The 16219-nt window shown below is 34.7% G+C and overlaps 2 protein-coding genes across 5 annotated transcripts in view; one reads left to right on the forward strand and one right to left on the reverse strand.

The window, feature by feature from the left end:
* The first annotated feature begins 750 nt into the window (after window positions 1-750).
* Window positions 751-2696, forward strand: LOC142342245 (cytochrome P450 2B19-like). Its single transcript, XM_075393509.1, has one exon. It carries the CDS (start codon window positions 862-864, stop codon window positions 2398-2400), a length of 1539 nt encoding a protein of 512 aa, XP_075249624.1. The 5' UTR covers window positions 751-861; the 3' UTR covers window positions 2401-2696.
* A 5896-nt stretch (window positions 2697-8592) lies between these two features.
* Window positions 8593-16219, reverse strand: part of LOC142342246 (gamma-aminobutyric acid receptor subunit rho-2-like) — a 35855-nt gene continuing 28228 nt past the window's right edge. For all 4 annotated transcript variants that reach the window (XM_075393511.1, XM_075393512.1, XM_075393513.1 and 1 more), the window contains one exon: window positions 8593-9275. In XM_075393511.1, the coding sequence (XP_075249626.1) occupies window positions 8683-9275 (593 nt within the window). In that variant the 3' untranslated portion in view covers window positions 8593-8682. The remainder of the gene's footprint in view (window positions 9276-16219) is intronic.

Here is a 16219-nt window from a genome sequence, read left to right on the forward strand (position 1 = left end):
ACTAAGCGGAGTTGGGTCTGATCAGAAATCATTTCCAGCGCAGGAAACTTTTTGCAGCGCACTTGAGTCCTGTCAGAGGTGGATTCAAACGCACTTCGAGCACAAAAAACTTTTCCAGTACGAAGTCAGACCCGAGGTGGGCTCCTTTTACAGCCTTAAGGTATAAAGAGCTAGGGCTACTCAAGTAGGCTTAACTAAGACTACCCGAATCTGTAAGACACAGAAGATAAACTTCTAATACGGTGGTAATATAGTATAGCACCGGAGTCAAGTGTATACACATGGTGTATCTAAACTAACAGACTGACTAGAGTTAGTGAAGCATGCGCTTTATATAAGAGAAAAGTGTCTTCTCAGTCTCTGATTGGTTGAAGGAGTACATCCAGTATTTCTACTGCTACAGTACGGTTGAGTCTAATCAGAGGTCATTTCGGTCTATGATGGTCGTCTGTCTGATCGGGGATGCTTTTCGCGTGCGACCTCAGCGTGGGTTACGAGCATGAGTCTTTCTTGCAAGCTTTAATAGGGTTTGTTATCTATTGATCCGTATTCTTTATCATTAGTGTAAAGTTTTGTTCGTATTACCTCTATATGAATGGATACAAGTTCTTGTACGTCAGTAAAACAAACGACCTTAGCAAACTTGTCTCAACTGTGTGTTCGTTCAATCATTCTAATTCAATTTTTGTTCAAAAGGAATGCGTAGGGTGTACTGTTGTCATTGTCTAACAATATCACAATCGAAATTTTCCTTGAACTCTTCGTTTACTTTGTCAACGGACTATTTCACAAACAGTTGAAATCTTTGCTTAATAGAGCTCAAGTTGAAACTAGTTTTGTTTTACATAACAGCGCTTAACAATGTTCAACTTCCCTAACTTGTCTGCGATGTTCTCTCTAGAACTGAAAAACGTTGACAATCTCACAGAGCTAAAACTGAATGATGCCAAAATTTTGTTGCCTACATCTCTAGGCGCAGCAGCGCTTGCATCGTATTTATGGTACAGATACTTTTACTCATCCGGCTTTCCAGATCTGGCAAAGAGACACTGGTTTAAAGGCCACATGCCCCTGTACTATGCAGGAACATGTCACGGGCGATTACTGGAACAGCTGAACAAGTTCACAAATTACAGTTTTGCGTATTTAAGAAGCTACCCCGGTGGAACTCATAGGTTAATTCTCTTCAATTTCAACGATCTCAAGGACTTGTTTTTCACACACGGGCAAGAGTCGATTGGGCGAAACTATGGCATAAGTATTCATCAGGGTTCCGAGGCAAAAGACGCAATCATTGAAGCATGGGGGCCGGTTTGGAAAAAGAACAGGAAGGTTTTCCATAATCATTTGCGATCTTTTGGGCGAGAAAGACAACTCCAGATGGTTCTGGACGAAGCGAAGCATTTAAACGAGAAGCTGGAAACTATGCCTGATAATATTGAACCCACCGAGCTGTTCCAATCAGCAGTTTTCAACGTAATAACTGTTCTTATTTTTGGGTATCGGTTTTCGTATTTAGATCCAGATGCTGGAAAAATATTTCGCACAATTCTATCAATCAACAGAAAACCCATGATGCTACCAAGCTACATGATCAAGATACTGAAATTTTTTGCATTGTCCAAGCAAGCTGTTGATGTGTTTGAAGCAATAAAATCTTCTAAGTGTTTCATTCGAGAGCAAATTGATGAGCGATTGAAGGGTGGCGTGCGAGACCCTCCGGAAACCCTGGTTGACGCTTACATCTCAGATTCTGCAAAAGAAGGAACAAAGTTTGACGTTAACAACCTTATTGCCGTCATTTTTGAGTTATATTTTGCTGGCACAGAAACCACATCCACAACGTTGTCCTGGGTGTTCGCGTGCCTGGCAAAATATCCTGAAGTTCAGGAAAAAGTTGCTGCTGAAATTGAGAACAAAATTGGTAATTCCGAGATAACAACTACTCATTTGAGGAGTTTGGTTTATACGATAGCTGTTCAATACGAAATACAGAGATTCCCAAGCGCTGTCCAAATGACTTTGCCTCACAAAATGATGCAAGACGTGAAACTTGACTCCGGTCCGGTGGTTAAAAAGGACGAAATTGTTTGGGCCAATATTTACAGCATCATGCGAGATCCCAAATATTTCAAGTACCCGAATGAGTTCAACCCTGGTAACTTCTTGGACGAGACTGGCACCCAGTTGAAAACAGTAGAAGCATTTGTGCCCTACGGGGTTGGACCCAGAGTCTGTCTAGGCCAGACACTCGCAGATTTAGAGGTCAAAGTGATGATGATCGAGATGGTGCGTAAGTTCAAAATCACTTCCCCAGACGACATTGACCTCTTTGATACGGTGCAGAACGTAACCTGCGGACCACAGAGGTATCGGTACAAATTAGAACCCAGGCAGTAGGCGTCATTTCATTTAGTTAGATATGATTAATTATCTGATTTGGATGTTTATTAAAAGTTTAGTTTATACACGGCTTTGCAGAATTTTGAAACAGGCTACAAGAATATCTACTGTATATAACTTCAGCAACTCGATCTGTCAAATATACAAAATAGGAAACATTTGTGTGATGATATTTAATAAAGTACTTCACCTGGTCTCATAATCAATGTAATTGTTTATCATAGCTTGATACACCTTTGAATGTACATTTTATAGCGTAAAAACAATTATATCCAGAAATTACAATATTTTTCCACTCACTTCGATTCATTTCTACTCTTCTAAGTATTCATTTTGATTCGTACTTGTAAAATTTAGAAAATCGAACAAGCAAAACAGGCAAACTTGAAATGAACTGGCTATTGACGATATGACGACTGATTTCAATTTTCCAAGCATTTTTAAATACCCGCTCATTTTGAGAAGAGCACAATCACACATTTGTAATCAAAGTAGTTTCTATAATTTGTATAAGTACCCGAAGAATCCAATGGCGTAGTGGTTTAGCTAGGATATAACGAACCTACAAGCCGCTATCAACATCACAGGTACAATTATAAAAACTTGAACGATGCTTCCTTCTAATTAGATCTAGTTCCTAAAATACTTACATGCAAGACATTGACGTTAACGTTTTATTGAGTAATTTTCAACCATTTACCTATAACACGGTACCTATAATAATTCATATTATGAATTATTGAATTTACATTCAAAAGAAGATTACCAAGATTCTTCCAGATTGACAAAGTTTTACCGAGAAACTTTTAAAAGAGGGGTAACATTTTCAGAGTGATTTTACATTAAGTGAGCTCTAGAAGGGAACAAACTCCACAAACTCAAAATGCTGATCCAGGAACACTTTTCTCATTTTTATCAATTTATTAGTAAAAAGCACAAAAAACCTCAACTGTGCAATTTCTGACATTTATTTGCTTTCAAAATGAAAATTTCATTTGTTTAAATTAAAACCAATTTGTGTATCTCAACGCAAACTCTTTCAGTCAATTTATCTTGAAGAAGTGAAATCAAATCCATGTTAAAGAAAAGTTATGTTAATGTTTTTTAATTTTTCGCGTAGTTTTTGCTTTTTCCGCCATCATAAGGAATAATGACAAAAATTTGTGTATTTTTAATTTCTACAAGTCTTATAATGATGTTTCATTACAGTGCAGAGGTATACCCAAATCGTCACGGGCAGATATGCCCGATGTGTGTATCTCGTGTTCGTTTTTACTATGTTAATACATTGAAAGTGGTACAATATTGCGGAAAATAGCTAGTTTAGCAGAAACCGGCAAAATGGAAGGGAATATCGTATCCCGTGTTCACAAAAGTGTCCTAAATTAGCCGCGGAATACAAGTACAAACTTAATAACCTATTTTTCGCGCGAGTTGTATCACGCATCCGCTCAATTTACGTATCAATTTGTCGCACACAATGTAGCTCGATTTCGCATATAATCCGCAATTAAGCCTAATTTAATGCACTTTGAGCATCAAAGTGATTATTAAAGCTTTATTAACTACTTTTGTTAAAAGGAACCATTAATTGAGCTGGCGTGTTAAAATAGGTTCGACCAGTGAAAATAGATGTGGCCAATGAAAATAGATTTGACCAGTGAAAATATTTGACCAGTGATTTCGCATATGATCCGCAATAAAGCCTAACTTAATTACTACTTATTTAATTAAGCCTAACTTATTACTATTAGTAGTACTTTATTGCTACTTATAGTACTTTATTACTACTAATTACTACTTATTAGTTCTATTTATTACTACTTATTAAACAAGGCAAGTCCCTCATTGATATACAAAGCCTTGATGTGCGAGGGATTTTTCGGGAAAAAAATCAGTTTTTGTGGTTGCATGTATTTAAAGCACTTTAAAGCTTTGAAAGCTTTAATTAAATCTTTATTAAAGTGCTTATTGCATGCTCAAAATGCGCGCGAATAATAGATACCTAAATTGAGCGGAAACGTGCTACAAGATTTGTTACCTACTTTTCGCACCGAATGTTCTTTTATTTCGCAAAATTGGCGGAACCCCTTCTGCGAAAAGTAAGATACAAAGGATGTCATCTCATTTCGTTCATTTTATGTAACTAATTTTCGAGCCAATTTTACCAAGGCGGAAGTTTTGGGGTATACCTCTGCACTGTAATGTTCCCACATTCTTAGTTCTCTAATTTTCTGTCTAAATATCACTTCATGGGAAAAATTATTAAAATGCTTTTTAAAGTTTTATTCAGAATATGACGAAAGACATCTTCTTTAATGTCTAACCATACCTGGTAATGAAGAGCGTTGCACTCAGAAACACAAAACCTGATAGTTTGATGGTATTACAAAGCGAATTAAGTTAGAGTGCTTGAAGCGCAAGCTTTACTGGAACAAACACATGAACAATTTTGAGGTAGTTTTTGTTTTTACTATTCTAACAACAGATAAGCAAACTGTGGATACCATCATTTTCGGATAATACCTCATCACATTGAGAACAGAAATTTAGTATTGATATCTCTATTGACACCATTATTTCTATCTATTAGGAACCTGGAGACCACGTGTACATAAACATAAAAGAAGTTTGCAAGCTCAGTTAAGAATATTTTTTGGTCCCTATTAAATTTTGAAACTAAATACACTTCCGCTCTATTAATATTTTGCTTAACTCTCAATTCATTGAGAAAATTCTTTAATTTTTATTTTTTGTGACAAGGTTTTAACTAGGAAGTTTCTTTGTGACTAGGAAATTATCAATTACTAGGAATTTTTTTCTAGGAATATATCAATTATTGAGAACTAAGACAAAAAAAATGATTCGATTCCAGTCAAATCTCACTATCTAACATCTCTTGATTAGTATACACCAATTAAATTTTTGCTACATTAATATCGTTCAGTATGCTCATTACAATAAATATATTCCAATTAACTGGCCTCTTAATTGATGCTGTTTATCGTATACTAATAGTTCACCCTCTCTTTTAGATATCTTGAACAGTTGACTGTACCAAGAGTAGAATTAGTGGTTGAACTCTTAAGACGCACATGTGCTGCCGCAATTAAGTGCTCCCTCATGTGCTCCCGCTCGTCCGTTAAATGCGTAAAGTACTGACCTTTAACACAGCCCACCAGCAATGGCTCTAAAGGGCCTCTACATCTCATATTTAGTATAGAACAATTCAACTTGTGCTACTTTATTATACTTCAGCTGTTTTGTTAAAAAATTGTATCCCTTAAAAATGGGCTCATAATTGATGCTGTTTAACGGAAAATTAGTAGTTCATTCTTGCTTTTTAATATCTTAAACAGCTGAATATGTACCAGAAGTACAACTAGGGGCTGCACTTTTAAGTTGTACATGTGGTCCCGCAATTTGAGCTCGTCGTTCATGTATCTAAACTACTGACCTTAAGCATAAGCCTTCAGCAAACCGGGGTTTCCTACCGGGGTTTCCAACAAGATTTCAAAAACTAAACTACGCTTTCAGTTTTTTGTAATCTTTTCTAACACTGTAATGAAGAGCGCTGGACTCAGAAACACAACGCCTGATAGTTTGATGGTATTACAATGCGAATCAAGTTAGAGTGATTGAAGCGCGAACTTTACTGGAACAAAAACATGAACAATTTTTAAGCAGTTTTGGTTTTTACTATTTCAACAACAGACAAGCAAAGTGTGGATGCCATCATGATCGGATAATACGTCATCTATATTTTTCGTTTAATTACATTTAAAAAAATATTTTTTTTAATCGATTTATGGTAGTTTTTGCTTTTGCCGCCATCATAAGGAATAATGACAAAAATTTGTACTTTTAATTATTACAAACCGTACAGAGATGTTTACCACATTAGTAATTCTCTAATTTTCTGTATAAATAACACTTCATAAGAAAAATTGATGAAATGCTTTTTACGTTCTTTTCAGAATATGACGAAAGAAATCTGCTTTAATGTCTAACCATACACTTTAATGAAGAACGCTACACTCAGAAACACGAAGCCTGATAGTATGATGGTATTACAATGCGAATTAAGTTAGAGTGCTTGAAGCGCAAACTTTACTGGAACAAAAACATGAACAATGTTTAGGTAGTTTTGGTTTTTACTATTCTAACAACAGACAAGCAAACTGTGGATACCATCATGATCGGATAATACCTCATCGCATTGAGAACAGAAATTTAGTTTTGATGTCACTATTTACACGTTTATTTCTATCTATTAAAAAACTGTAGACCACGTGTACACAGGTATAAAAGAAGTTTGCGCACAGTTACGAACACTTTTTTTCCCATTAAATCTTGAAATCTGTTGAGATTTTGCATAATTCTCATTTTATTGAGAGAATTTTGCATTTTTTGTGGCAAGATTTTAACTAGCATTTTTTTGTGTTTTATCTCATGATGGGATAATACCACATCACATTGAGAACAGAAATATAGTATTGATGTTTCCATTGACACCTTTATTTATATCTATTAGCAAACTGTAGACCACGTGAACACAATTTTACCAGAAGCTTGCGCGGTCAGTTACGATTATTTTTTGGTCCCTATTAAATTATGAAATTAAATACAGTTTCGCTACGTTTACATTTTGCTTTGTTCTCATTTCATTGAGAAAATTTTATTTTTTTGTGACCAAGTTTTATCTGGGAACTTTCTTTGTGACAAAGTCTTTATTAGGAACTTTTCAAACATTTAGACTTAAGAAAAAACTTTTTGATTTGAATACAGTCCAATCTCACTATCTAACATCTCTTGATTATTATACACCAATTGAAGTCCTGCTATGTTAATGTTGTTCAGTTTGCTCATTACAATAAATATATTCCAAGAAACGGGACTCTCATGTGATGCTGTCTAACGTATACTAATCGTTCACTCTTTCGTTTAGATATCTTGAACAGTTGACTATATACCAAGAGTAGAACTAGGGGTTGAAATCTTAAGACGCACATGTGCTCCCGCAATTAAGTGCTCCCACATGTGCTCCCGCTCGTCCTTTAAGTGCGTAAAGTACTGACCTTCATTACAGGCCACCAGCATTGGCTCCACAGGGCCTCTTATTTTGACTACAATTAAACATATAGAAGTTAATTGACTGCAAAATGCCTGATTTTGCATTTATCAACGCTCTCAAGTAATATAATCTCAAACAATATAATCTTTCGTTTAATTACTTTTCTTTTGAAATTATTTCATTTTTGATATATCGCATTTTCAAGGTCAAAACATAGTAAAAATTGCTAATTCAAAACTCTTTAGGAAGCAATTAAAACAAAAACGGTTACGTGATTAAAAATGTTATGTCATCATTGGAGATTAAAGAAAAAAAATTTGAGTATTTTCATTATTGCCATTTCTTTTGTGACTGATTTTGTGCTCAAAATATGCTTTTTTTGGATTATTCAGATGATTTGGTTTTTTTTAATTGCAATTCATTTTTTCGCACTTTTTTGAATATTGATAAGCAAATACTTTTTGATAGGTTTTGTTAACATAGGTGTTGTCAAAAACAACTTAATTTTGCTGGGGGTTATCGTTCGAATGTGCTATTAAAAAGGGTTGTTTGTTATTTTGATGTAGATTAAATATAACAGTTTCCTTTGATTGCGAGTGTTTTGTATGATTGTGTTCTGTGTTGTGATGCTCTTGTCGAAAGTCACTTCTGTTCGTTTTCGACAAAAAGAAGTCATGTCAGTGACAATAGACTTCTAAATTGGTTGATACAAAGCAACATTTGGCATTCGCATTTGAAAACTTATGGCCCAAATAAACTCATCATAAGGTTCCCTAACAACAATTGAACGAGAATGAGCATGATCCTTTCAAAGCTAATACCACTAACGTACTTTCCCTAAGCTTGCAACCAATTGTTTAAGGAGCAAAAAAATTTAGTGTTAAAAAGCACTTAAATTATTTTATCCCGGAAGTATCATTTTTGCATATTAATTGCAAAAAAAATAGTTAATGCGTTTTCAAGAATTGATGAATTGTTTGACATGAGACGGGTTGGAATATAAAGCGCGACTGCACACAGCCGATCCTCTTGTTGCCTTGCTAAAAAATAATTCGTTCTCTCTTTTTCGGTATCTTTCTGTATTTTTGATTACCCTGTTTTGATGTACTGCCGCCTCCAATAACAAAATTACTGAAAATTAAATTCTAGTTCCGTGAGACACAATTTGACGAAAAGAATTAAGCAAAATGTTGACAAATATTTTCTCAATCACTGTAAAGTACAAATTTATAAACGTATGTCCAATACAAAGATACAAAAGTAATGAAACAAAATGGAAATAATGCTCTCATAGCCCTATCCACGTTTTTATTATTTAGTTTACGGTTCTTTTTCCCTTCTTTTGTTCGCATAAAATCACCCAACGCGAAAAATAACATGTTGAGACTTACAAAAATAAAGCTGACCCATAAATAGGTATCCATTAAAGAGAAATTACGAGAAATATTGTCTTTGGGACTTGATCGTCTGCGGCAAATTGTTAGCATAGCCAAAACTGAGGTTATACCCACTGAAGCTCGGGCTGGAAGACCCGATACCTGTTCATTTAGCCAGAATGTGGTGGAGGAGAGTAAAACTAGAAAAGTAGCCGGCAGATAACTTTGTATGATGTATATGCTCCATATCCTTTTGAGATAGAGGGAGCCTTCAAGAATGCAGTAGTTGATAGTTGCATACTCGGCGAGGTAATCGGTTTTGGAAATTTTGGCGACATTGAATCCGAGTTCTTTGGTAGTTTCATACGAGAAGGGGAAGTGGATTGCTTCGGGACTCCACTCCAGAACCATTTCAGTGTTACCTGTAAGGAATTACAGATTTTTAATAATTATCTTCATCTTTGTAAGAAGTTATTGAAATCTCAACTTATAACAATCATGAAGCTGTTTGAGGATAGACAGACAGTAGTAGTGTTTCCGAATAGTAAAACAAAAAAACGGTTTTAAAAAGTAAAAGAGTGTCCCCGGACCTAAGGCCAAGTCAAGTACTGGGCAAGTCTAAATCGAAGTCTTATTTCATTACTGATTCAGAACTATGATCATGTCACTTTTTACACTTGGCAGTCTAAGTCCAAGTCTGGGCTGAGATTTGGCAAGTCTAATCCAAGCCTGCTTTAAGACTTGGCATGTCTAAATCCAAGTCTGATTTAAGACCTGGCGATTCTAAATCCAAGTCTGATTTAAGACTTGGCAATTCTAAATCCAAGTCTGATTTAAGAATTGGCAATTCTAAATCCAAGTCTGATTAAAGACTTGGCGATTCTAAATCCAAGTTCTATTTAAGACTCTGCAAGTCTAAATCCAAGTCTGATTTAAGATTTGGCAAGTCTAAATTTAAGTCTGATTTAAGATTTGGCAAGTCTGAATCCAAGTCTGATTTAGGACTGGGCAAGTCTAAATCCAAGTCTGATTTAAGACTTGGCAAGTATAAATCCAAGTCTGATTTAAGACTTGGCAATTCTAAATCCAAGCCTGATTTAAGACTTGGCAAGTCTAAATCCAAGTCCTATTTAAGACTTGGCAAGTCTAAATCCAAGTCTGATTTAAGACTTGGCAATTCTAAATCCAAGTCTGACTTAAGACTTGGCAATTCTAAATCCAAGTCTGATTTAACACTTAGCAATTCTGAATCCAAGTCTGCTTTAAGAATTGGCAATTCTAAATCCAAGTCTGATTTAAGACTTGGCGATTCTAAATCCAAGTCCTATTTAAGACTCTGCCAGTCTAAATCCAAGTCTGATTCAAAACTTGGCAAGTTCAAATCCAAGTCTGATTTAAGACTTGGCAATTTTAAATCCAAGTCTGATTTAAGACTTGGCAATTCTAAATCCAAGTCTGATTTAAGAATTGGCAATTCTAAATCCAAGTCTGATTTAAGACTTGGCGATTCTAAATCAAAGTTCTATTTAAGACTCTGCAAGTCTAAATTTAAGTCTGATTTAAGATTTGGCAAGTCTAAATCCAAGTCTGATTTAAGACTGGGCAAGTCTAAATCCAAGTCTGATTTAAGACTTGGCAAGTATAAATCCAAGTCTGATTTAGGACTTGGCAATTCTAAATCCAAGTCTGATTTAAGACTTGGCAAGTCTAAATCCAAGTTCTATATAAGACTTGGCAAGTCTAAACCCAAGTTTGATTTCAGACTTGGCAAGTCTAAATCCAAGTCTCTCTTAAGACTTGGCAATTCTAAATCCAAGTCTGATTTAACACTTGGCAATTCTAAATCCAAGTCTGCTTTAAGAATTGGCAATTCTAAATCCAAGTCTGATTTAAGACTTGGCGATTCTAAATCCAAGTCCTATTTAAGACTCTGCAAGTCTAAATCCAAGTCTGATTTAAGACTTGGCAAGTCTAAATCCAAGTCTGATTTAAGACTTGGCGATTCTAAATCCAAGTCTGATTTAAGACTTGGCAATTCTAAATCCAATTCTGATTTAGGAACTGGCAATTCTAAATTCAAGTCTGATTTAAGACTTGGCAAATCTAAATCAAAGTCTGATTTAAGACTTGGCAAGTCTAAATCCAAGTCTGATTTAAGACTTGGCAATTCTAAATTCAAGTCTGATTTAAGACTTGGCAAGTCTAAATCCAAGTCTGATTTAAGACTTGGCAATTCTAAATATAAGTCTGACTTAAGACTTGGCAATTCTAAATTCAAGTCTGATTTAAGACTTGGCAAGTCTAAATCCAAGTCCTATTTAAGACTCTGCAAGTCTAAATCCAAGTCAGATTTAAGATTTGGCAAGTCTAAATCAAAGTCTGATTTAAGACTTGATAATTCTAAATCCAAGTCTGATTTAAGATTTGGCAAGTCTAAATCCAAGTCTGATTTAAGACTTGGCAATTCTAAATATAAGTCTGACTTAAGACTTGGCAATTCTAAATTCAAGTCTGATTTAAGACTTGGCAAGTCTAAATCCAAGTCCTATTTAAGACTCTGCAAGTCTAAATCCAAGTCAGATTTAAGATTTGGCAATTCTAAATCCAAGTCTGATTTAAGAATTGGCAATTCTAAATCGAAGTCTGATTTAAGACTTGGCAAGTCTAAATCCAAGTCTGATTTAAGACTTGGCAAGTCTAAAGCCAAGTCTGATTTAAGAATTGGCACTTCTAAATCCAAGTCTGATTTAAGACTTGGCAAGTCTAAATCCAAGTCTGATTTAAGACTTGGCACGTCTAAATCCAAGTTTGATTTAAGACTTGGCAAGTCTAAATCCAAGTCTGATTTAAGACTTGGCAAGTCTAAATCCAAGTCTGATTTAAGACTTGGCAAGTCTAAATCCAAGTCTGATTTAAGACTTGGCAATTCTAAATTCAAGTCTGATTTAAGACTTGGCAAGTCTAAATCCAAGTCTGATTTAAGACTTGGCAATTCTAATTATAAGTCTGACTTAAGACTTGGCAAGACTAAATCCAAGTCTGATTTAAGATTTGGCAAGTCTGAATCCAAGTCTGATTTAGGACTTATTAGTTCTAAATCCAAGTCTGATTTAAGACATGGCAAATTCTGATTTAAGAATTGGCAATTCTAAATCCAAGTCTGATTTAAGACTTGGCAAGTCTAAATCCAAGTCTGATTTAAGACTTGATAATTCTAAATCCAAGTCTGATTTAACACTTGGCAATTTTAAATCCAAGTCTGATTTAAGAATTGGCAATTCTAAATCCAAGTCTGATTTAAGACTTGGCAAGTCTAAATCCAAGTCTGATTTAAGACTTGGCAAGTCTAAATCCATGTCTGATTTAAGAATTGGCACTTCTAAATCCAAGTCTGATTTAAGACTTGGCAAGTCTAAATCCAAGTCTGATTTAAGACTTGGCACGTCTAAATCCAAGTTTGATTTAAGACTTGGCAAGTCTAAATCCAAGTCTGATTTAAGACTTGGCAAGTCTAAATCCAAGTCTGATTTAAGAATTGGCACTTCTAAATCCAAGTCTGATTTAAGACTTGGCAAGTCTAAATCCAAGTCTGATTTAAGACTTGGCACGTCTAAATCCAAGTTTGATTTAAGACTTGGCAAGTCTAAATCCAAGTCTGATTTAAGACTTGGCAAGTCTAAATCCAAGTCTGATTTAAGACTTGGCAAGTCTAAATCCAACTCTGATTTAAGACTTGGCAATTCTAAATTCAAGTCTGATTTAAGACTTGGCAAGTCTAAATCCAAGTCTGATTTATGACTTGGCAATTCTAAATATAAGTCTGACTTAAGACTTGGCAAGTCTAAATCCAAGTCTGATTTAAGACTTGGCAATTCTAAATTCAAGTCTGATTTAAGACTTGGCAAGTCTAAATCCAAGTCTGATTTAAGACTTGGCAATTCTAAATATAAGTCTGATTTAATACTTGGCAAGTCTAAATCCAAGTCTGATTTAAGACTTGGCAAATCTAAATCTAAGTCTGATTTAAGACTTGGCAATTTTAAATCCAAGTCTGATTTAAGAATTGGCAATTCTAAATCCAAGTCTGATTTAAGACTTGGCAATTCTAAATCCAAGTCTGATTTAAGACTTGGCAATTCTAAATCCAAGTCTGATTTAAGACTTGGCAAGTCTAAATCCATGTCTGATTTAAGACTTGGCAAGTCTAAATCCAAGTCTGATTTAAGACTTGGCATTTCTAAATTCAAGTCTGATTCAAGACTTGGCAAGACTAAATCCAAGTCTGATTTAAGACTTGGCAATTCTAAATCTAAGTCTGATTTAAGACTTGGCAAGTCTAAATCCAAGTCTGATTTAAAATTTGGCAAGTCTAAATCATAGTCTGATTTAGGACTTATTAATTCTAAATCCATGTCTGATTTAAGACATGGCAATTCTAAATCCATGTCTGATTTAAGAATGGTCGATTCTAAATCCAAGTCTGATTTAATACTTGGCAAGTCTAAATCGAAGTCTGATTTAAGACTTGGCAAATCTAAATCTAAGTCTGATTTAAGACTTGGCAATTTTAAATCCAAGTCTGATTTAAGAATTGGCAATTCTAAATCCAAGTCTGATTTAAGACTTGGCAATTCTAAATCCAAGTCTGATTTAAGACTTGGCAATTCTAAATCCAAGTCTGATTTAAGACTTGGCAAGTCTAAATCCAAGTCTGATTTAAGACTTGGCAATTCTAAATATAAGTCTGATTTAATACTTGGCAAGTCTAAATCCAAGTCTGATTTAAGACTTGGCAAATCTAAATCTAAGTCTGATTTAAGACTTGGCAATTTTAAATCCAAGTCTGATTTAAGAATTGGCAATTCTAAATTCAAGTCTGATTTAAGACTTGGCAATTCTAAATCCAAGTCTGATTTAAGACTTGGCAATTCTAAATCCAAGTCTGATTTAAGACTTGGCAAGTCTAAATCCATGTCTGATTTAAGACTTGGCAAGTCTAAATCCAAGTCTGATTTAAGACTTGGCATTTCTAAATTCAAGTCTGATTCAAGACTTGGCAAGACTAAATCCAAGTCTGATTTAAGACTTGGCAATTCTAAATCTAAGTCTGATTTAAGACTTGGCAAGTCTAAATCCAAGTCTGATTTAAAATTTGGCAAGTCTAAATCATAGTCTGATTTAGGACTTATTAATTCTAAATCCATGTCTGATTTAAGACATGGCAATTCTAAATCCAAGTCTGATTTAAGAATGGTCGATTCTAAATCCAAGTCTGATTTAAGACTCGGCAAGTGTAGATCCAAGTCTGATTTAAGACTTGGCAAATCTAAATCCAAGTCTGATTTAAGGCTTGGAAAGTCTAAATCCAAGTCTGATTTAAGACTTGGCAATTCTAAATCCCAGTCTGATTTAAGACTTGGCAATTCTAAATCCAAGTCTGATTTAAGAATTGGCAATTCTAAATCCAAGTCTGATTTAAGACTTGGCAATTCTAAGTCCAAGTCTGATTTAGGACTTGGCAATTCTAAATCCAAGTCTGATTTAAGACTTGGCAAGTCTAAATCCAAGTCTGATTTAAGACTTGGCACGTCTAAATCCAAGTTTGATTTAAGACTTGGCAAGTCTAAATCCAAGTCTGATTTAAGACTTGGCAAGTCTAAATCCAAGTCTGATTTAAGACTTGGCAAGTCTAAATCCAAGTCTGATTTAAGACTTGGCAATTCTAAATTCAAGTCTGATTTAAGACTTGGCAAGTCTAAATCCAAGTCTGATTTAAGACTTGGCAATTCTAAATATAAGTCTGACTTAAGACTTGGCAAGTCTAAATCCAAGTCTGATTTAAGACTTGGTAATTCTAAATTCAAGTCTGATTTAAGACTTGGCAAGTCTAAATCCAAGTCTGATTTAAGACTTGGCAATTCTAAATATAAGTCTGATTTAATACTTGGCAAGTCTAAATCCAAGTCTGATTTAAGACTTGGCAAATCTAAATCTAAGTCTGATTTAAGACTTGGCAATTTTAAATCCAAGTCTGATTTAAGAATTGGCAATTCTAAATCCAAGTCTGATTTAAGACTTGGCAATTCTAAATCCAAGTCTGATTTAAGACTTCGCAATTCTAAATCCAAGTCTGATTTAAGACTTGGCAAGTCTAAATCCATGTCTGATTTAAGACTTGGCAAGTCTAAATCCAAGTCTGATTTAAGACTTGGCATTTCTAAATTCAAGTCTGATTCAAGACTTGGCAAGACTAAATCCAAGTCTGATTTAAGACTTGGCAATTCTAAATCTAAGTCTGATTTAAGACTTGGCAAGTGTAAATCCAAGTCTGATTTAAAATTTGGCAAGTCTAAATCATAGTCTGATTTAGGACTTATTAACTCTAAATCCATGTCTGATTTAAGACATGGCAATTCTAAATCCAAGTCTGATTTAAGAATGGTCGATTCTAAATCCAAGTCTGATTTAAGACTCGGCAAGTCTAAATCCAAGTCTGATTTAAGACTTGGCAAATCTAAATCCAAGTCTGATTTAAGGCTTGGAAAGTCTAAATCCAAGTCTGATTTAAGACTTGGCAATTCTAAATCCCAGTCTGATTTAAGACTTGGCAATTCTAAATCCAAGTCTGATTTAAGAATTGGCAATTCTAAATCCAAGCCTGATTTAAGACTTGGCAATTCTAAGTCCAAGTCTGATTTAGGACTTGGCAATTCTAAATCCAAGTCTGATTTAAGACTTGGCAAGTCTAAATCCAAGTCTGATTTAAGACTTGGCAATTCTAAATCCAAATCTGATTTAAGACTTGGCAATTCTAAACTCAAGTCTGATTTAAGAATTGGCAATTCTAAATCCAAGTCTGATTTAAGACTTGGCAATTCTAAATCCAAGTCTGATTTAGGACTTGGCAATTCTAAATCCAAGTCTGATTTAAGACTTGGCAAGTCTAAATCCAAGTCTGATTTAAGGCTTGGAAAGTCTAAATCCAAGTCTGATTTAAGACTTGGCAATTCTAAATCCCAGTCTGATTTCAGACTTGGCAATTCTAAATCCAAGTCTGATTTAAGAATTGGCAATTCTAAATCCAAGTCTGATTTAAGACTTGGCAATTCTAAGTCCAAGTCTGATTTAGGACTTGGCAATTCTAAATCCAAGTCTGATTTAAGACTTGGCAAGTCTAAATCCAAGTCTGATTTAAGACTTGGCAATTCTAAATCCCAGTCTGATTTAAGACTTGGAAAGTCTAAATCCAAGTCTGATTTAAGACTTGGCAATTCTAAATCCCAGTCTGATTTAAGACTTGGCAATTCTAAATCCAAGTCTGATTTAAGAATTGGCAATTCTAAATCCAAGCCTGATTTAAGACTTG

This window comes from Convolutriloba macropyga, chromosome 7 (assembly GCF_964194025.1).
Source record: "Convolutriloba macropyga chromosome 7, txConMacr16.3, whole genome shotgun sequence".
Classification (NCBI taxonomy): Eukaryota; Metazoa; Xenacoelomorpha; order Acoela; family Convolutidae; genus Convolutriloba; species Convolutriloba macropyga.